At 37.1% G+C, this 21,863-nt stretch overlaps 1 protein-coding gene across 1 annotated transcript in view; it reads left to right on the top strand.

Annotated features, from left to right (window-relative positions):
* The window catches only part of LOC150110293 (uncharacterized), a 50,507-nt gene that overhangs the window by 1,091 nt on the left and 27,553 nt on the right, over positions 1 to 21,863 (top strand). The window contains exon 2 of the mRNA XM_090395402.1: positions 16,523 to 16,702. Within this exon, the coding sequence (XP_090251528.1) occupies positions 16,523 to 16,702 (180 nt within the window). The remainder of the gene's footprint in view (positions 1 to 16,522; positions 16,703 to 21,863) is intronic.

The following is a 21,863-nucleotide window of genomic DNA, read 5'->3' as shown; positions in this document are numbered from 1 at the left end:
CCAAGCATTGTGCGCCTTTTAATTTCGTCCATGATATTTCGCTCCATTGATGTCTATTGTCCTAAGTATATGTAATGATCTACTTGTTTAATTTCCTCGTTATTGATTTTTATTTCTGGTTGGACACAGCTATTTAACAAAACTTTGGGCTTCTTAGGTTTATCTTTAGGCCAGCTGTTTTGTTAACAATTTGGAGTTCATGGATACGAGTTTGTAATTCGTGCGTAGTTGAAGTAAAGATATCTATGTCATCTGCAAAGCGTAAATGGCTTAATAAATATCTTCTATTTATCTTAAGACACTTCCCTTCCCAATCACGAAGGGAAAGGAAGCGTCTAAAGAATATTGAATATTTCCTCTAGACACGATGTGAATAATTTTAGAGATATTGTGTCACCCTGTATTATTCCTCTCTGTATTTCCACAGTAGAGATGTTCCCATTGAAACGAACTGCTTCTGTAGCATTGGTGTATGCTGATTTGATGGTGTTAATGTATGGCTCCTCCACGTGTTGGTTTCGTAATGCTTGAATTATTACACAAGTTTTAAGTAAATCAAAGGCTTTCTCACAGTCAATAAAATCAAAACATAGTGGAATTTGATATTCATTACACCGTTCAATAATCTGCTGTACAACTTAAATATGGTCCATTGTACTAAAGCCCGCCTATTCTTTTGGTTGTGCTAGGGCTAGAGTCGCACAAGCCTGAGTTAAGACTTTTGTAAACACTTTGTAAACATTGATAGTAGACTGATAGATCGGTAGTTCGTCCAGTCTTCTACCTCACTTTTTTTTTATGTATTAGGGTAGCCTTCTTCCATGTTCTTGGTACATCATTTTTCTTCAGGCATAAAGTAAATAGTTTAAGCTTAAGAGTTTGTATATTTCTCCACCTGTTTTTAGAAGTTCAGCTATAACTCCATTCTCACCTGCAGCGTTCCCATTTTGCAAGCTTTGGATGCTCCACATAACTTCTGTTGTTAGAATCTGTGGTACTCCAGCTGTTTCGTAGTTGTCTTCTTCTTCTGCATTAATTCATATTCTTGATATAATATTGAGTAAAATCCTTCAACTCTCTTTGCTATGGCAATCTATCCCTGGTGATGGTCCCATCTTGTAGTTTTCAATTGTTTGTTGTACGAATTTACAATTGAATTTTCTTATTTCTTGTGATACGTTTTGCAAGCTCAGTGAATTCGATTTTATTCTGTAGGTTAATTGATTGTTTCATTCTTCGTTTCTTTATAAGCTGTTTTGTTTCTTCAGAAATTTTGTCTTCTTTCTGTTCTGTAGTACCAGCTATTTCAAGTGAGCATTGTAAAAGGTTTTGGGTAATGATGTCATTACTTTCTGATAGATCAGCATTGTCATCTATAATAAGATGTTTTATTGTATAGTTCGTGTTGGAATATATCTTTTTTAATGTTGAGTTTGTGTACATCCATACTTTGCTTTGATCTTCGAAAAAACATTTTCTTCTTTCGTTTTGGCAATTTATTCGGATTTTACTGCGTAACTTATGGTGGTCAGTTCCAATGTTGAAGGTGTTTATAACAGAGCAAATCTTGAAAGATGTTTTTCTTATTTCTGAATCAATCTAGTGAATTTCACTGGTTTTTAAATTTGGGCTTTTTTCATGTCCATGTCCTATGTTTGTTTTTTTTCTTGAAAAAGGAATTCATGATATACAGGTTTTCTTTTTCTGCGAATTCTACTTACCTTGATCCTTTATCTTCTCTCATGCTATGTCCAAAATTTCCCATTGAGCTTTCATCTGAATGCTGCATACCAATTTTAGCATTAAAGTCTCCCATTATAATTCTGTAATGATGTTTTCCTTTATTGTAGAGTTGGGATACATCATTATAGGTTTCTATTTCTTCATCAGTATGACTTATAGTTGGTGCATAGACTTGATCTTAAAAATCTATCTGTTTGAGATTTGAACAACAATACTTGCTATTTGATCATATATGCTGTTCTTCCAGATCACGGGCAAGATTAGTCCTTGGTTCCTGTTAAGGTTTTGTGTACAGCGGGCAACTGTTGTGGCCTCCTTAAAAATTCAGGAGCGGAAGTCCTCCTCCATGTAAGAAATTGTGCTTCTATCCCACTCTATGGTATGGTTCGTTCTTGAGAAATGAAAAGCTAATCCCGATTTTTCTTCTCTGTTATTATTGACGTCACCTATGTGTTCTTTTTGCCTAATTTCAGGCAAATTTTGCCTAATTAGTCCTTGGTTCCTGTTAAGGAACCAAGGACTAATCTTGCCCGTGATCTGGAAGACCCTTATCAGATCCTTCAACTCGCCAGAACTGAATTACAGTGCCAACTATAGAACGTTCCTAAATAACAAGTGATATCATCCACGCTCTATGAATGTATTGTACGCGCTCTGTTCTTTGTTTAATATAATTGGAATCGGTTGATTATAGTTTGTAACAGTTTTTTACTTTTTAGTGCCGTACATCAGTTATGTACCCTGAAGATGCCAACAGACTTAGTTGGTGAAACTAATTGGTATAACTTAGTTGTTGTTATATGCACTTGATCAATATAATCCCAATAAAAGTATTTCCAGAGCTTTTTGGTCAAGAAAATTAAACGTTTTTTTAACAGACATTTACTTATATATATATTTATTTATTAACAGCCGCCGTAGCGCAATTGGAAGAACAGTGGGACATTGCGCCCTTCGATTGGAAAAGACCTGGGTTCGATTCTCGTCGTGATGAGGGGAATCCTTATATGGGCTTTTTCAGTTGAAGGTGAGTTAGCTAATCTCATACAGCGGAAGCAGGGTTTTTTTCCTGGAAACTCGGGTTTTTCATCCTGCGTACAGACAAATCGGCTTTCAGAACACATGCAATTTATAGACAAAAAATACTATTGTTGGTGATGATGATGATGGGCGATAGATGGTGTTGATGGTGGTAGTGTCGTAGTTGGAGAATTAAGCAGTAGTTGAGAGGATGAAATGAATTTAGCAAAGTGGAGTAGTGTGCCCTTCCTTGATGAGCCCTTGGACTCCATGGAGGTGTCACATGGTAATAATAATATTTAAGCAATTGACACTTTGCAGATGACATAGTTATCTTTACTTGAACTGCACATAAATTACAGACTCGCATCCATGAACTCCAAATGGTTAGAAAAACAGCTGGCCTAAAAATTAACCTAAAGAAGAGCCAAGTTATGTTCAATAGCTATGTCCAACCAGAAATCAATGATGAGGAAATTAAACAAGTAGATCATTACATATACTTAGGACAACAGATATCACTGGATTAAAATATCATTGATGAAATTAAGTCGCACGATTCTTGGGTGGAAGGCATTTGGAAAATTGCATTCAATATTGAAAAGCCAACTACTATTATGCCTGAAGAGAAAAGTTTTTAAGAAGTGTATTCTTCCTATATTAACATATGGCTGTGAAACATGGACACTAAATGCAAAGCAAATTCAGAAATTAAGAACAACACAATTTAGTATAGAAAGTAGTATGCTTGGTATCACAAGACTGGATCACAAAAGGAATACATGGATAAGAAACCAAACCAGTCTCTGACATCATAGGAAGAGTGAAACATCTGAATTGGCAATGGGCTGGGCATATGATCAATGATGGACAAAAGAATTACTGGATTGGATTCCATAAGAGGAAAAATGATCACGACGCCGACCTAAATCACAGTGGATTGATATCATCAGATTTGCAGGAGTGACATGGAAAAGGACAGCTATGGAAAGACAGTTTTGGAATAATCTTAGACTGTCGCTTCCTGCAACAAGAGAATTTCGTAAGACCTTTCCAAAAACAAACACTATTGAAATTTTAATGAAATATTTTACAATTGAATCTATATTGTAATGAGTTCTAATTAAACTGATTAATACACTTTCATTAATGCATTATTTCAGACAATAATATCCAAGCTAGGTTAATACATACGAAATGGCAGATCTGCCTTCCCGAAATTGTCGGTAGCCGGAACTCAATTACCATCGATGGCTAACGATCTAGTCTGGCTACTCCAATTTTCAAAAGTTAGTTGGTGCCATAAGTTTTACTTACTGCCTTTGGGAATAAAAGACAATTCTGAATTTATAATTATTTTGTGTAAATTGTAGCATTTGTGAAAATTATTTGTACAATTATAGGAAAATATTTAAAAGACACACAGACACAAAAAAGTACCTAACAGGAATCAATATCAGAAATAAAAGATCCGACTGGGAATATGACAACTGGACAATTAATTGAAAAAAAGCTAATGAATATAATGTCCCTTTTATATCTTCACTTTATTGATTATACAAAATTTTCTATTGTGTAAGAAGTACACTATGGAAAGTCATAATAGAGATGGGAGTTCAGGAAAATATTATTCAAATAATCAGATATCTATATCTCAACAGCCCAGTAGCAGTATAAATTGAAAATAAACTTTCCAAATACGTCTGAGTAGAAAAGAGAGTGTGTCAAAGTAGTATTCTGTCATAATACGTTCTTTTTTAATCTTTAGGAAGAAAAAATCATAAGTAAAGCATTGGAAGACTGGAAAGGTGGATTTGATATTGGATGTTCTCAAGATTAAAAATATAATATATGCAGAGGGTACGTGATGATACAGTGAATATGAATTAAATTCTTACAGTTGAAAGATAACACTGTAGGAGAAAAAGTTCCTCTAGTCAGCAACTAGAATCGCACTTGGAATGCTCTTTTTTCAGGTGGCCTAGCACCATGGAGTGCAAATGCACTTCCACTGAGCTACACAGGCTCTGCTATGAATTACATAAAAAATAAATATAAACCATAAATAAAATTATATATAAAATTAATTAATATCCATGTAGTATTATCATAATATCCTGTACACCCCTTGACGGTAAATGGCAGGAATTTGGCAATGATAAATTAATAAAAATTTTAAAAAAAAAAAAAAAAAAAACTCACCTTATCCAGAATAAAGCATTATGGATTTAGAAAAATCTTTCATGGGCTGGAGTTATATAGAAAATGAATTTGTGCACATATTTACATTGGAATACAGAAATCCAGCAGCTTTCAAGTCTTCTTTGACTTGAAATTTTTTTACTATTTAAAATTTTCCTGGTGTTTATTGTTGTATTCTATAATAATTCCTTCCTCTCTCTGATCATTATTGCCTGAATATAACATCTAGTTATTAGGAAGAATTCACTTGTTTTTATTCTTCCCTTTCTCATCCATCCCTTAGGATGGACTGAGTCCCCTAATGAAGGGTTTATGATGAATTAATGCAGCCGATTCGTCACTCTTCTGCTGCATCCCAATGGGAAAGGATTCATGACAGTAGATCCATGTGTGTATGTTCACAGGGCTGGTTTGTCTGTTCTGAGGAACAAAAAAACCTGGGTTTCCAGGTGAAAAAATCTTCTACCCACATATAACTCGCCTTTAGCGATAAAAGACCAAATAAAGGTTCCTCACTTCATGGATGAGAATCGAACACAGGTCTTTCCAAAGGGCTTTGTCCATACCGATTGAGCTATGGAGGCTCTTGCTTGTTTTTGTCTTCATTTCAGTAACAATATAGTGATGTAATACTTCTAATTTTTCACTAGTTCCATTTCCTTTCTATTGATATTTCTTATGTCGATGTGCCAATTTTAAATTCTTCTGATGTTGAATTGTAATTTGTTCTGGTAGTTGACTTTTCGCTGTTTGGCTTTGTTACTCAACGAAAACAGTGAAATCCTTTTTACCTGGGCATTACTCCAACCAGCATGATAATTCATCTTCGAAGTTTTTTCCCCCCCACTATAATAAATTTAGTTTAATCCTTTATCCAAGTATAAGCAAACAAAGTTTGTGCCTAAAGTATCTTCAGGACTCAGAAAACTCGTGGTAAAGGTGGACCAGGCTCTCATCACTCCTTATTCGAGTATCTCCCATAATGCAAAACACATCTCCTTGTGGACATGTAAATTGCTATGCATTAAGGGAAGGACCACTACCCAGACCGGTTTCGATCTTTATTGAGGTCTCGTCAGTGAGACCCAGACACAGAAGTGGTGATACTAAGGCAGAAGAAATAAAGAAGTCCTATTTACCTATACAGTCTGGCTCCCACTGACAAGCACTCAATAAAGGTCGAAACCGGTCTGGGTAGTGGCCCTTCCCTGAATGCATAGCATCATACATGTCTGCAAGGAGATGTGCTTTGCATTATAGGAGATACTAAGATAAGGAGTGATGAAAGCTTGGTCCACCTTTACCACGAGTTGCTTCAGTCCTGAAGATACTTCAGGCGCAAACTTTGTTTGCTTACACTTGGATAAAGGATTAAACTAAATTTATATTTCATCTTGTTGTACCATCATTTTTTTTTTGATATAAACTAATTCAGTCTGGTCAGTCAAACTTCAAATTGCCAGAACATGCTCATCTGGCCAGTATGCAGATTGATACCTACTAATAGGATGCACTACAAGAAGTTGAGGATTATACATCAGGTCAAAGGCCCTGGTTGGTTTTTAGGGTTCCATCAAAATGACATGCAGTCATCATGGAAACCCATGGTGTAAACTTTCGTTTTGAAAGTTTTTGTGCAGATTCATGTTCAAGTGGATGCCCAGATCTCCATGTTTAACCTGTTGGCTGACACATGGTGGATTTTAAATATAATAATTATTATTATTCAGAGAGAGAGAGACCTCCAAGGAGTCAGGGACTCATCATGGGATGCCATCCTATTCGCATAAGCCATCATACTTGTTCTTGAAGTTGTTCGTGCCACTTGTATACACAACATCCAAAGGCAATCCATTCCAATTATGCACTACTCTATGAGAGGAAAATGAAGCCCTAACTCCCTTCTTGACAGCATTCATTCCAAACTTCCATGGATGCCCTCATGTTTTTCCCCGCCCTACAGAAAATGAAAAATTACATCTACTGAAATTCCATATAACCCTTTCAGAAGTTTGTAAGTCTGGGTCTTTATCATATCACCCCTCTTTCTCATTTGCTAGTGTCCACAGCCTACAAATTCTCAATCTGTCTTCATAAACGGTATTCCACAATCCTGATGTCATATTTGCTACTCTCCTTTGCACTTTGTCCACTGTATCAGAATCACCACAGAAACAAGACCAGACCTGCACGCAATAGTCCAAGTTAAGTGTTAAGGCATCGTAGGAAGCAAAAATTATTTCATCTTTATATGTCAAGGTTCGTTTCAGCATTGCAGCTATTACCTGAGTTGTATTTACAATTTTTACCATGACCCTTGAACTTTCTTTCTACTAACACTTCAAGATCCCTATCCTCATCAGTTTCTTCTAGAGAGGAATTGTATGCGAGAGACCGCTTACATTTGAATGAGGAAGGACGTAGGCATCTGGAGAGATTGCTGTTCTGAATGACTCAGTGTCCCAGGTAGGATGATAGCAGGGGTAGCCTCTTGTGGGAATGGATACTTGGGAGATGGAAGACGACATCAGGTAACACTGAGCCCAGTGGAGTCTAGAGGGGATAATGCTGGGTATAGAAACAATGGCATTTATATGCTTTATACTAATGCCAGGAGTATCCGGAATAAGGGAGAGGAATTGGTGGCGCAGATAGCATCAGCCTGACCAAAAATTATTGGGATCACTGAGACGTGGTTGACAGAAAAGGATATAATAACAGGAATAGAAGTCACTGGGTACAGCATTTTTCAGCAGGATAGGAGGGGATAGCGTGGTGGTGGGGTACTGCTTATGATAAGTGACGACCTATGTCCTCTAAGAGTGGAGGCTTTGGGAGGCAGTGAGACAAATGATTTTGAGAGCATATGGTGTGAGGTAGAGGTGGGCAAGACAGGATATTTAGTGGGGTGTTGCTACAGACCCAGGAGCACAGAGGATGGGGACCAGGAGATGTTTAGACAGTTAAGTTTGGCAAGTGCAAGAAGAATGATTGTTATGGGAGATTTTAACTATAGTAGTATAAATTGGAGAGAGGAAGATGCATGTAGCAATAGGGGAATGGAATTTCTAGAATTCTTGAGGGACAAATGTCTTAGGCAACATGTAACAGAGGGAACAAGAGGTTCAAGAGTTTTGGATTTGGTTACAGCATCAGAAGAGTTGATAATAACTGAGATGACATCTCTCCAACCAGTTGGAGAGAGTGACCATATGGTTTTGACTTGGAAAATGAATAGACATGCAGGAGTATCAAAGAGATGGGAACTTATGTGGAATTATACAGCAGGTGATTATAATAGTCTTAGACGTCAACTTCGGGAAGTTTCATGGAGGAATTGAAGGCCGGGATATCATTAGTGCGTGGGAAATTGTGAAAGAATATTTGTTAGCAGCAATGGTAAGTTGTATACAATGAGTGAGGAAGAGGACACAATTTGGAGTAAAGTGGATGACAAACAATATTAAACAGGAATTGCATGTGAAAAAGAGGCTATGGAAGAGATATAAGGAGACAGGTGAAGAGAAGATGCATGAAGAATATCAGATACAGGCTAGAAGAGTGACTAGTGTGGTAAGGAAAGCGAAACTGGAATATGAGAGGAGATTGGCCCTAAGATCCAAAGAAAATCCTAGGGAATTTTTTAGCTATGTGACCAGTAAGAGGAGAAATGACTGTGGAAGAATGATATTGTGGGATAAAAATGGGAATAGAGTGACTGATGCAGAGGACATAGTGGAATTGTTCAATGAAACTTTATTGGAGTATTTCATCCTAGAGGGGTCAATTTTAATGCTAGAGGGATAGGGCAGGTTCAATGTTTAGAGGTATAGGAGGAGAGTGTGTTTCAGATACTGAGTACTCTGGATGTCAGTAAAGCTTTGGGACTAGATGGTATTTCACCATGAGTTTTGAGAGAATGTGCTAGGGAATTGGGTGCCTTTGACCTGGCTTTTCAATGAAAGTCTGGCTGCAGGAAAGGTGCCCAGGGAATGGAAGGAAGGTAAGATAGTGCCATTTCATAAGGGTGGGAACAGACTGGAAGTGTCTAATTATAGGAGAGTTTGTGTGTCATCAGTAGCTGTTAAGATCTTGGAGAAAGTAGTGAGGGACCGTATACAGCATTGGGCAGATGAGGGTAATGTTATCTGTGAGAGTCAACATGGATTTGTGAAAGAGTGCTCTTGTTTTAGCAATATGCTAGCCTTTTATAATAAAGTTACAAGAACATTAGATGAGGGAAAGGCAAATACTGCAATTTTCTTAGACTTAGCGAAGGCATTTGATAGGATGCCACATGATAAGCTGATATTTAAGTTGCAGCACATGGGTTTGGATGTCAGGTCAGTCAAGTGGATTCAAGATTGTCTGTCTGATAGGTATCAGAGAGTTGTGTATGGTGGAGCAGTTTCAAGGAGGCAGAGGGTTACAAGTGGGGTCCCACAGGGCTCAGTACTAGGACCTATATTGTTTAACCTTTATATCAATGGCATTGCCAGTGGATTGCAAGGGGATATTCAGTTGTGGTAGCACTGCAAGAGGATTTGAATAAGCTAGATAGATGGGCAAATGAATGGAGGGTCAGTTTAATGCAGCAAAATGTAAGGTCTTGAGGTTTGGGAAACATCGATGGGATGCTACATACTCTATGGGAGGAGTTATACTGGAGGAAGTAGGGGAGACAAGAGATCTGGGGTTGATGATTGATAGAAACCTGAAATTTAGGGGACATATTGCAAAGGTGGTGAAGGTAACACAGAGGATTGCTGCAATTATGAGAAGTACACTGACCTGCAGAGATAAAAGAGTTATCATTCCGTTATATAATTCTCTGATCAGACCACACTTAGACTATTGTTCTCAGATTTTGGTCCCCAGGATTTGAAGGGGATAAATTAACTGTGGAAAGGGTACAAAGATGGTTTCAGGACTGTACAATGATAGTCATGAGGATCGGCTGAGGGAATATGGACTGCAGAGTTTGGTGGATAGAAGAAGGAGAGGTGATATGATTGAGACTTTTAAACTGTTGAGAGGTGGTTACAGGGTTGACACTGGGGAGTTCTTTCGCTTGGTTGAACAGCGGGAGGGAGTGATGACGAGGCCATCTCCCTGGACGTTATGAAAGGAAACTGTGAGCAAGAGGACGAGGAGTGGTTTCTTTGCATGGAGGGTGGTTGAACCGTGGAATGCATTGCCTGATGGAGTGGTGAGAGCGAGAATGGTCAATGAGTTTAAGGAGTGGTATGATAGACTTTGTGTTTCTTAGGGGGGACCTCCCCTCAATGAGTCTTGACACACTTTATGTTCTTAGGAAGGACCTCCCACAATGAGTCTTTTGACTCCATGGAGGCCTGAATAATAATAATCCCAAGAATATAATACAACATTTGGTATATAATCACACCAAATTGCATGACCCTACATTTATTAACATTGAAATGACAGCCATTTTCACATGCCCACAATTCAAGCCTATTCAAATCATTCTACAAGTACTGCATATCAACCACATTTCTGATTACCCTACTTACCTACCTTTGCATCATCAGCAAATAGCTGCATGTCACCTGTCAAATCCCTCCCAATGTTATTAATGTGCAGATTGGATAACAATGGACCAAGGACTGATCCTTGAGGCAACCACTAGTTACCTTGAATCTTGCAGATTCACCCCCCCCCGCCGTATGACTTTTTGATACCTGCCAGTAATCCAATTCCATGTTCTCCAATTTATGCAACAGTCTCCCATGCTGTCAAAAACCTTAACGAAATACAAAGTGTCATGGTGTATCCATTCCCCTTGTCTAATAGTGGTAGCATTATTACAGAAGGTGAGCAAGTTGTTAAAACATGACCTTCCCTTAGTAAACCCATGCTGTTCGTTGCAAAGTAGAGATTCTCTGTCAACCCATTTCTGAATGCAAGTCCTAACCAACTTTTCCAGAATCTTCACTACCACTCCTGAGATAGTGATTAGTTGATAGTTGGATACCTGTCTTTGCACCACCCTTGTGCAATGGGATTTCCATTAGATGCTTTCCACTCCTGTGGAATCTTCCTTGTTCTTAGACTCAAATTAAACCTTGTCAAGGGAATAGCCAGTTCCACAGAACAACACTCATACTGATATCCCATCAAGCTCATATTGCAGAACTCTCATTCAGATTGTGCAACAGCTCTAGTACTTCCTCCTCATCCAAATGAGTTTCCTTATACAGTGAAGAAGTACAGGTGAGTTGAGTGTTGCATATTAGAGGTTGATAGATTTTAGCAAAATGGCTGATCATTAGTTGAACAATCACTTCTACATTAGTCAGCTGCATACCATCTGTATTCAGTAAAGTTATTCTTTCAAATTCATTCTTTCTTTTACTTGCAGCATAATAATAGAATTCGTTTTGGTTGTGTTTAACTTGAAAAGCCACACGTGATTCTTCTGGTGTGTTGCTTATAACTCTCATAACTGACACCATCCTTATGCACACGATGTTCCTTCCACACCAGTGGCAGCCCATGAAGTTTTAAGTGGGGGTGCTGCCTATACAAAATTTAAAAAAAAAATCATTCTTTTTTTCCTAATTAGTAACAAATTTATTAATAAATAAATCTACATATTTATTTATTAATAAATTGGTTACTAATTAGGAAAAATTTTTTTAAAATTTTGTATAGGCAGCACCCCCACTTAAAATTTCACGGGCCACCACTGTTCCACACCATATCAGATTACACATCCGTTTCATTCTGACTCTATTCTTCGAACTCTAGGGATACATTCTGATATTGCATCATTTAAGTATTTTTTTAAAAACACTTCTCATGAATCGTTGATATCCCCCCCCCCCCCCAAAAATAAAACTTATACCATGGCACAGAACTCAGCATACTCCTCGGGTGGTCATAATTTCCTGTTTTGTAGTTCAGCATATAACCTTTTCTGAACGGAACATTCATAAACTTAGCCACTTCCCAAGTGAGTACTGCATGATCACTGTCACCAACCAGAGGCAGAATAGTTGTCTTTAACTGAAATCTCCTCTGACACTATAATGAGATCTAACACTCTTTGGCCAAAAGTTCCTTCTGTCACATGCTGCTTAATTGCCATAGCCACACTTTCTATCATTCCTCCAGGCAAACACTCCTCTGGCATCCTATCTTGCACACCACAGATCATCGAGTCTTCATACATCACACGTCTTACCACTCTGTTCCTTGATTGCTCACCTGCATCCCTCACTCTCTCTCTCTCCTCCTAACCCTTTCTCTGTGTTCCCCTACTTACCTGCTGTCCTGGCATCACTCTATTTCTGGTTTCAGCATTCCCTCACATTCTTCTCATTCCCTCTCCGACTGTTTCCATTCTCTCCTCTTCTATCATTCCCATAACTCTCTCATTCCTTCTCTTCTACTGTTTCTATTCTCTCCATTTCTATAATTCCCATAATGTTCTCTCATTCCCTCTCTTCTATTGTTTCTATTCTTTCCTCTTCTATCATTCCCATAATGCTCTCTCATCCCCTCTCTTCTACTGTTTCTATTCTCTCCTCTTCTATTATTCCCATAACTCTCTCACTCCTACTCTGATCCACCTTGCATCCATCTCTTCCATTTGCTATAATATTTGAATGATTTTTTTTAACATCTTTCATATGTGCAGTCCCTTTATTTCGTCCTTTAAGTCAAGAAGATTCATTAAAGTCTCATTGTTTCAAATCAGTGGAAACTGAGCAGAAACAACAACTCATTATGCTTAAAATTCAGCTTATTTTCAATTATATACCAAAAGAACCCTCAAGAATTTTTTAAAATTTTATTTATAACTAGTCACCTCCAGGGAATCCAAAGACTCATCGAGGGAGGGTATCCACTCTACAATTCTGTCTCCACTACTCACAATCCACCAACTGACCTCAACGACACCAACACCATCTATCGACGACCACCACCACTAGTATTTTCTTGAACTAATTTGCTAATTTTTGCTCGTACTGCACTTTTCCTGTCCTAAAACCGAGTCACAATCCTGGCCTGGCAACTGATTGCACCATTATTCATCTTTCAGATTAAGAGAGATTAAGCATGAAATCTTTCATTCATGTTTAATCCCTTACTCATCCATTTGACCTTTGGAATATATTCACATACATACTGATGTGATGGGGAGGAGGTGGAGAGGATCCAGAGGCAAGTGACCAAGATGATAGCAGGTCTATGGAATGAACCTTATGAGAACAGGTTGAAGATTTGTGGGTTGCAGAAATTGGTTGATAGGCAGAAAAGGGGAGATATGATTGAGACATTCAAATTGCTGAAGGGTTTCTATAGGATTAATTCAGAGGATATTTTTGAGATCAGGACTGGTGGTGGGAGAACTAGGGACCATCTATGGAAGCTTGGCAAGAGTGTGGTTAGCAAGGGTGTTAGAGCTGGGTTCTTTACTTTTAGAGTGGTAAATGAGTGGAATAAGCTGCTAGAGTCTGTTGTGGGTGCTATGACAGTGAACGAGTTCAAGGCAAAGTATGATAGATACTGTGAGAATGTTGAATAGTTGTGTGGACATGATGTTTAGGACCTCCCTCGATGAGTCTAAGGACTCCCTGGAGTTGCCCGTAATAATAGTAATAGTAATGTGTTAACCAGTTGTTGGTCAGTGCCCAAACAGCATTTAACTCCTTTCTGCTTAACTTTACATTATAGAAAATAAATTTCTTTAGTTCTTCAGAGACAACTAAAATTCATTTTTATTTACAGATGCAGATCTACAGATCTCATTCCAGTCTACATATTACCATAATTAAAATCACCCATAATGATCACCCTTCCTTTGTTCACCAACCCAATCATCTATACATTTCTTTACCACCACCACCCTCCTCCTCCTCATTCCCTGGCCTATAGCAACATGACTAAATCTCTCTCTCTCTCTCTGTCAACCTCCACTCCACCTTACAACATAATGCCTCCACATAGCACTCTTCTTCCTTCTTGTTCTATCCTTACAAAAAACATCCTATCCTTTCATTTTTATTCCTGTTAGGATATCATCCTCAACCATGTTTCAGTTATAATTTCAGGGCAAATCAATTCAATTGTGAAACAATTTTGTCTTCCATATAACTGATACTCCTGGCATTAATGACTAAACATAACCCATTACTTTGAGGTCTGCAACTGTCCTGCCAATGCAAGTTGTCTGTGATTTCTCCACACCCATCCATTGCTAATCATCTTCATCACCCATATATCTCCTGAGACTCGACTATGTACTATACATCCCAGGCTATCAATTTCTGTGCTGGCTATCTTCATACACAAATTCTCATTCACTCCTTCCAACACCCACTCTCCTTATGTCAAGACTCATTGTTCATTTTACATTCCTCTTCTCTAAGTTCACAATTCTCACCTCTTCCATTCTCCTGATCTTTCATAAAACCTTATTCCACTGATTTCCTATGTGCATTATTCAGTACACTTCCTTCTAGAAACACACACTCTTCCACTAACTCATATCAAATCCATGTAAATGCAAACCTTCACTTTGGCACAATTCTATTCTTCCCTCAAATGCACCTGTACAGTTAATATGTTAACTTTACTCACCATCTCAACTTGTCATACCTTGGCAATCTTTCCTACTAGGCTGTTATTTTTCATTCTCTTCAATTACCTCTTGATGTTCATCATTGCTATTCTCCTTCTGTCCAAACATCTTTTTCACTACTTTCCTTCATTCTATCCTTTCACATGCTTTCATTCTTATCCATCAAACACTTCATCTCTGTGCATATTATTCATCTCATTTCTCATCTTGTTTTTCAAATCCCTCTTCCTGCAGTCTAAATCACTTTTCTATCCATTGAATTTTCTTTCATTCTCACAATCATAATCACTTTTGTTTTATCATTATTATCATAATCATCTGACTTCCATGGAGTCAGAGACTCATTGTGGGAGGTAAACACTATTGCACACAATGCTCATCCAACCATGCCTTAAACTGATTCAATATGTCTACATTCACAACATACTCAGGCAATGCACTCCACTTGCCAACCACTCTCCATGCAAAGAACCTTCTCCTCACTCCTCTGCTCATGCCCTTCTTATAGTTTCCAGTAAAGGACTCTTGTTCTACCCCCCCCTCTCCCATTCTGTGAAAAATCTCTTCTATGTCAACCTGACAACAATCACGACTAGTTTATATGTCTCAATCATACCCCCCCCCCCCAATTCCTCCTATTCACGAGGGTCTGCAACTTACATTCACTCAATCTGTCCTCATACTCCACATTCCAAAGATCAGTGACCACCTTTGTGAAATCTTCTCTGAACCCTTTCCAACATATTCTCATCGCCATGAAAACCCGGTGACCAAACCTGTGCACAATAATCCATATGAGGCATGATCAAGGCCTTATACAATGGCATCATATCCACTTTTTTCTGCATGTCAGGGTCTCTGCATCATTGCTATTATCTGATGTGACATTTTCACAACTTGTGCAATGTGGCCACTGAATTTCAGGTTCTTGTCCACCATCACTCCTAGATCTCTCATCTCCTCTACCTCCTTTAAAGTTTCCCCACCAAGTATATACTTTGCATCCCATTGTTGCTTGCCAAATCTCAAAACCTTACACTTTGCAGCATTGAACTGATAGTTCCCCTTATCTGCCCATTCATGCAATCTATTCAAGTCTCCTGTAAGGCCATAACATCTGCTTGATTCTGCATTGCTCTCTAATTTTGCATCATCTGCATATCACTAATTAAACCAATCCCAATATCATTAATAGCAACAAATTTCAGGAAAAAAACATTCCTAATAATCAACAAAACTCCACAATCATTAGGCAGTTGGGCTATGAAAATAAAACCAAAAGAACAACAGGTCATTGCAGCTTTTGACTGAAAAAGACCTGGGTTTAAATCTCATCATGATGAGAGAAATACATAGGATTTTATTCAACTGAAGGTGAGTTAGCCAATCCCACACAGAGGTAGTATGGTTTTTTTTTTTCACCCCAAAACTCGAGTTATGTGTTTTTATTCTGCATACAGGCAAATTAGTCAAAAAACACACATGATTTACAGACAAAAATGCTGTTGATGGTAGTGATGGATGTGGATGGCATTATGTATTGATGGTGGGGAAGTACTGTTGTGCATAGTTGAATGATTAAGTAGCGGAGAAGGCGAGTTCTGTGTAGTGGAGCAGAGCACCCTCCCACTATGATTCCTTGAAGGTGCAATATAATAATAATAGAATAAATAAAACCAAATAGTATCACCAATTATTATACAAAATAACATTTATATTTTCCTGAAATATTTCCAACAACCTGGCATCTTGTCCACCAAGTATAATTTCCATACTTGTTTATGAACCAGTTTAATTTGGAACTCTGAATTTCTCACGTTTTAAGCATTTGGAGTCATACAAATTATGGACAACATTTTTGGTCTCTAAGTGGAAGTAATGCAGAAAAGCATAATTTATGTTAAGGTAAACGTGTATGAATAATATAAACTATATCTCCAATTTTAGGTTGTTGGTTTATCAGGCCTTATCAGTCTTGAAGAGGGTGCTGTGAACCCATCTGACAGTAGTCGTTATGGATTCTACAGATTTGTGACAATCACTACTTTGTTGCAAGCTGTAATAATAATCATCATTTGGCTAATCAGATGGCATGAGAAATTCCACATTTTGAACAGACCACTACTGGTAAGATCAAAATATTTTTTCTGTATAGATAATACAGAGTTTAACTGTTAAGTATAGCAGATCTCACATTTCTGACTGGAAAAGACCAACCACTCCTTTGACATACTAATTGACTTTTTTTTTTCTTGTGTATTGTTTATGTATTTTCATTTGTATCCTACATATTCTAATAATATTTATATCTAATAAAGAGAATTGTGTTTTGGTATATATCATTCATCAAACTCTCTTAACATTCATTAACCATTAAATTGTTTGTACTCATTATGAACTGTTTGCTTTTTTTTTAATCATCCAAACTCCTTCATATACTATATTATGGAAATTCTACAGGTCCTGCTATACAAGAAAATCACTACTCACCAGGATGATATTATATGCTTGTGAAATTATCACTCAGTAACTTCGGTGTTTGGTTTGCTACTGTTACCTACATCAGAACTTGTTAAAGTCATTCTTCCATAGTCATTCTGGCTTTTACTTGCCACATTGCAAAAGAACTCTGTAAAATTTCTTTTGGTCTCATCAGCTAGCTTCCTCTCATAATTAGTTTTGGCTTTTCTTACCATACAGGTCATCCTTCTTGCTTATGCCCTGTACTACTCATGGGATTGCTGATCACTTTTTTCTTTCTATTCCTTCCACAATTTTTTCTTATTCTGCAACTCCTGCTTAATGATGCTATTCATCCACCTAACTCCTACTTGATTTATCTTCTTAACTCTGGGTATAGAGTCTGATATTGCTTTCTTCAAGCACTGCCAAGAGTTCTCCTTCTTCCAAGTTCTTATGCCTGTAACTGCTGAAAGCTGCCTCCTCGGCTTGTCATAATCACCTGCTTTGTAACTGTAAATAAAAAATTCTGCATTTCTGGCAATCTCCTAGGTCAAGACCACATGATCACTTTCCCCAAGTCGAGGCAATACAGATTGGTTTCTGCTAAGCTCTCTGATGCTATGACCAGATTCAGCATCCTTGAACCTCATGTCTCTTGCATTACACATTGTCTGAGATAATTATCTCTTAGCAAATGTATAAATTCCATTTCCTTTTCTTCCTCTGACCATTTCTCCTCCCAATCTCTGTCTCCATAGTTGAAACCCCCCCTTAATAATTACTCAACCTGCATTGACCATACTAATTTACTAATGTATGCTATCTACATTCTTTCTTATACACCACTGGATTATAGCAGAAACTAATTATGTATTTTGTTCTGTTGACCTCTATCTCATAGTCATTCCTCCTTTTACTTTTATAAATAGCCTCAAAAACTTCTCTCTGCATTCCTATCCTCTTTTTGATTTGAACTCTTTTCCTATCATTAGCAAAACTCCTCCTCTGTTCCCTTCATCCTCTCTGAAAATACTACATTACTTGCATTTTATTCCTAAATGCTAACTTTTGGTCAAGTTGAACTAACTAATGCTAATATCTCCTCTCCCTTATCCCAAAGACTTCTGGCATTAGTATACATAAACTGCAATACTCTTTCATCCCACAACCTCTCTTATGCTTTGTGTTAATTATCCCACTAAAGTTAAGAACCTGAAGAGTTACATTCAGCATCATGTGATGATTCCCTCACTTACCTCTAGGTTGCTTGGACCCACACTCACCTATATTTTCCCCACTCCAACCATTCTAGAGTTCCTCTACACTTCCAAACTATCATTAAACAATACTTTCTCAAGACACCTTAAATAAATCCTTCTTTCCATCACACTCACTCTACACATCCACAAACTCCATACTAATCACTTGCACAACCTGCATATTGACTCATTCGATCACAGCTTTTCATCTCAACTTGCCTATATCATAGCATGACAATAGACTCAACTTTTAATTTTCATTCTTCTTATTTGCTTGTACCAGTGCTGGATCCTATTTTGTCTTAACCTGTTCTTTGGATCCGACATGTTAATTTGTCACTACGATGTTCTTAAAAAAAATAAATTGCGAGTTGATTTCTAATCCAAATATAGAGAAAATTTGTATTTATTGACTGCGCCACTCTATATCTAAATTAGTCCAAGAATTGAAGTAAAACCAACTCTCAATATTTCCCCTTAATATGTTATTATTATGTATACAGGCCGAGTTTATTAAACTTATTTAATTCACCCGCTTTGGTTCGAATATTTTATGAACTGTGCAGTAAAAGAGCTTCAAGCAAAATACAACTTTAGATCAACAAAACAAACATTTAATTTAGGCTTACAATTTATACACTTTAGTTTAAATCACTGTATTATGTATTATAAAAATTTTAGCTCATCTGGTAATACAGTCATACTATCTCAGGCAATGGTTAATCTGTTGTCTGAAATACAGCCTTCACAAAGTTCATTTAACTATTTAATAAAGTTCAATGTCATAAAGTTCCTTAGTGATCAATTACATTAATTTCTCATAGTTACTTAAGTTCCAAATACAATAAAAGGGCAGTAACACTTCTTCACAAGTATACACTCTTAAATCCACACTACAGCTAATCTCTGCAAAAAAGTTACCGTTAATATAGGGATATTTTAGGAAGAAACACACACATATCTCCACATAGGAGTATCAAAAGTTGGATAATTCTTACCGGTAATCTTCCTTGTTCATCTACTTATATATGAACACCTTTTATAACTGTATTCACTTAAAACAATTAACAGCACTTATTAAAACAAATCTTTTTAGTAATAACTGAATAAATTAATAGTCGCGATTCACATAGTTAAAGGTTCTTGCATGAAGCAAAACACTTGTACTACCTTTGACATAACTTGACTAATTCAGTATTCTACTAATAACTCTTGAACTAAGATAACACACAGTAATTCTTTAACTTGAAGTTTTTACGGACAATTGCCTATACTTCCGGCATTTAATTAATCTTTTAGGCAAAAGATTAATTCAATGTAATTAACTGTAATTAAATGTAAGTAACCTCCGTAGCGCAATTGGAAGACCAACGGTACATTGCGCCCTTCGATTGGAATAGGCCTAAGTTCGATTCTCGTCGCGACGGGAGGAATCTTTGTCTGGACGATTTCAATCGAAGGTGAGTTAGCCGATCTCATACGGAGGTAGCAGGGTTTTTTCATCCCGTATACAGACAAATCGGCCCTTCAGAACACACGCAATTTACAGACAAAAAATACTAGTTGTGGTAGTGGTGAAGGTGGGCGGTAGATGACGTTGATGGAGATGATTCGTAGTGGAGGTTCGGTGTTAGTGGTTGAGGCAGTTGTAGGTGTCCTCCCGCGATGAGTCTTCGGACTCCTTGGAGGTGTCACAAGTAATAATAATAATAATGCTAATTAATTAAAAGTGTTAAGAGATAGCAATATATCTCTTAACACAGCTATCGTTTAAATTCAACCTTGCCACCTCTACTTATTCTCTCAGTTACTCCGTGCTAAGCTTCAAGTTTCCACGTGTCCCTGAAAAGTCGGTCCTGAATTTAAATGGCAACTAAAGTATAGCTAGTCATTCAGTTGTCACCTTGTTATCTTCCATTGCTTTATTTGTTGTTCTACAACTTACTAGCTAACTCGCTCCTCGACTAGTAAACTTTAATTAACTACTTGAGTGACTCGCCGACTCGCTGTTATCGCACTCTGATTCCTCGAATCAGTCTTCTCCGATTCCATCCGAAATGAATCGTTTTCTCCATTTTTCACTTATATATCCTCTCTTCCCGCCGAAATTGTTCTTGTGCTCTACTTCTACTAAAATCCTTTCCAGCCCTTCAATACCAATCTGCCACGCTCTGTTCTAAACTCGCGCTCGCTATCTTACATACGTCTCCATGACAACGGTAACAAAATATAATAAAACTGAGGCATTGCACAACGTTATACCTCTACATACAGGAACAAATAAGGAATATTTACACTTCAATTAACAAGCAATTAAATGTTGAATATAAATTCTTATGATATTAACATAGCAATAAATAAAATAAACTTAATAATATTTTAATACAGTCTTTTCACTATTAATATATATCCTTGATTAAATAATTAAATATTAATAAAACTTAAAGGTAGTTACATGAATATTAATTTATGAACAAGTGATTTACATTAAATAATAATTACAAGTTTAGCTTATGTGATGGAAGATCATGTTGGATTCTGAAGCAAATATTAATTACTCAAATCTCTATATATTCAGAATCCAACACCAGCAACTCTTTCATATCTTCTCATTGATCACATGCCAAATCATTAGTATCAGCCAAAATAATTTCTTTCCTCTCTGCATCTTTACAGCATCACTAACATCCTGAATCTTGGTTTCAGGAAAGCACTCCCCTCTCTCTTATCATGGAATCACTATACAAAATTCAATTCCTTATTCTTTCCTTATAATTTTTCATACTCAACTTTCTCTATCCTAGCTGCCCCCTTTCACTTTTGTGTCACATCACCTGTAAAGTATTTCTCCTTGCAATTAATCTGATGTCTTGTTCTGTGGGGGAATTTTACATTAGTATGCTATCTCTTGGATATCATCTGGTCATTCTCTTGTGTCTCTGCATCATTAGATGAAATGAAATTGCTGCTTTCTAAAACCTGCCACCACATGAAGTTAATGCACTTTTCTCTCTTACATGAAGAATAACTTAATAATAATCCATGTCGCCAAAAGGAATAGCAGTAGTTATACAAAATAGTATTACAGGGATCTCTTTTATTATTATTATTACTATTATTATTTATAATTCTATATACAAGCAGATCGCAAAAGATGTGATAACTGTTGCAATCAACAAACTAAATAAGTTGTTAGATGAAGCAACATTTTAGGACAAAATTAGCAGATAAATCAGTAGTAGATACTTGGGACAAAATCTTAGTAGATAAAAGAGGTTTTATCTACTAAGATTTTGTCCCATTTTGTCCCAAGTATCTACTACTGATGGGGGGGGGGTGAGGGTGGACAGATTTGAAATTAAGAGGACATATTGCAAGAGTTGTCAAAATAGCTCAGAGGATTACTTGAATGTTGAAGAACACATTGACAAGTGAAAATAGGGAGATTATTTTCCATCTTTATAAGGCTATGATTTGGCCAGATGTTGACTACTGTGCATAGATTTGGTCACCTGAATATCTTAGTGATCAGGAGGTATTGGAGAGGATTCAGAGACAAGTGGACC

This window comes from Typopeltis vanoorti, chromosome 1, assembly GCF_054136105.1.
Source record: "Typopeltis vanoorti isolate ZY-2024b chromosome 1, IOZ_Tvanoo_1.0, whole genome shotgun sequence".
NCBI classification, from domain to species: domain Eukaryota; kingdom Metazoa; phylum Arthropoda; class Arachnida; order Uropygi; family Thelyphonidae; genus Typopeltis; species Typopeltis vanoorti.
Note: the sequence above shows the minus strand (reverse complement) of the source record. Positions and strands in the feature narration are given on the sequence as shown.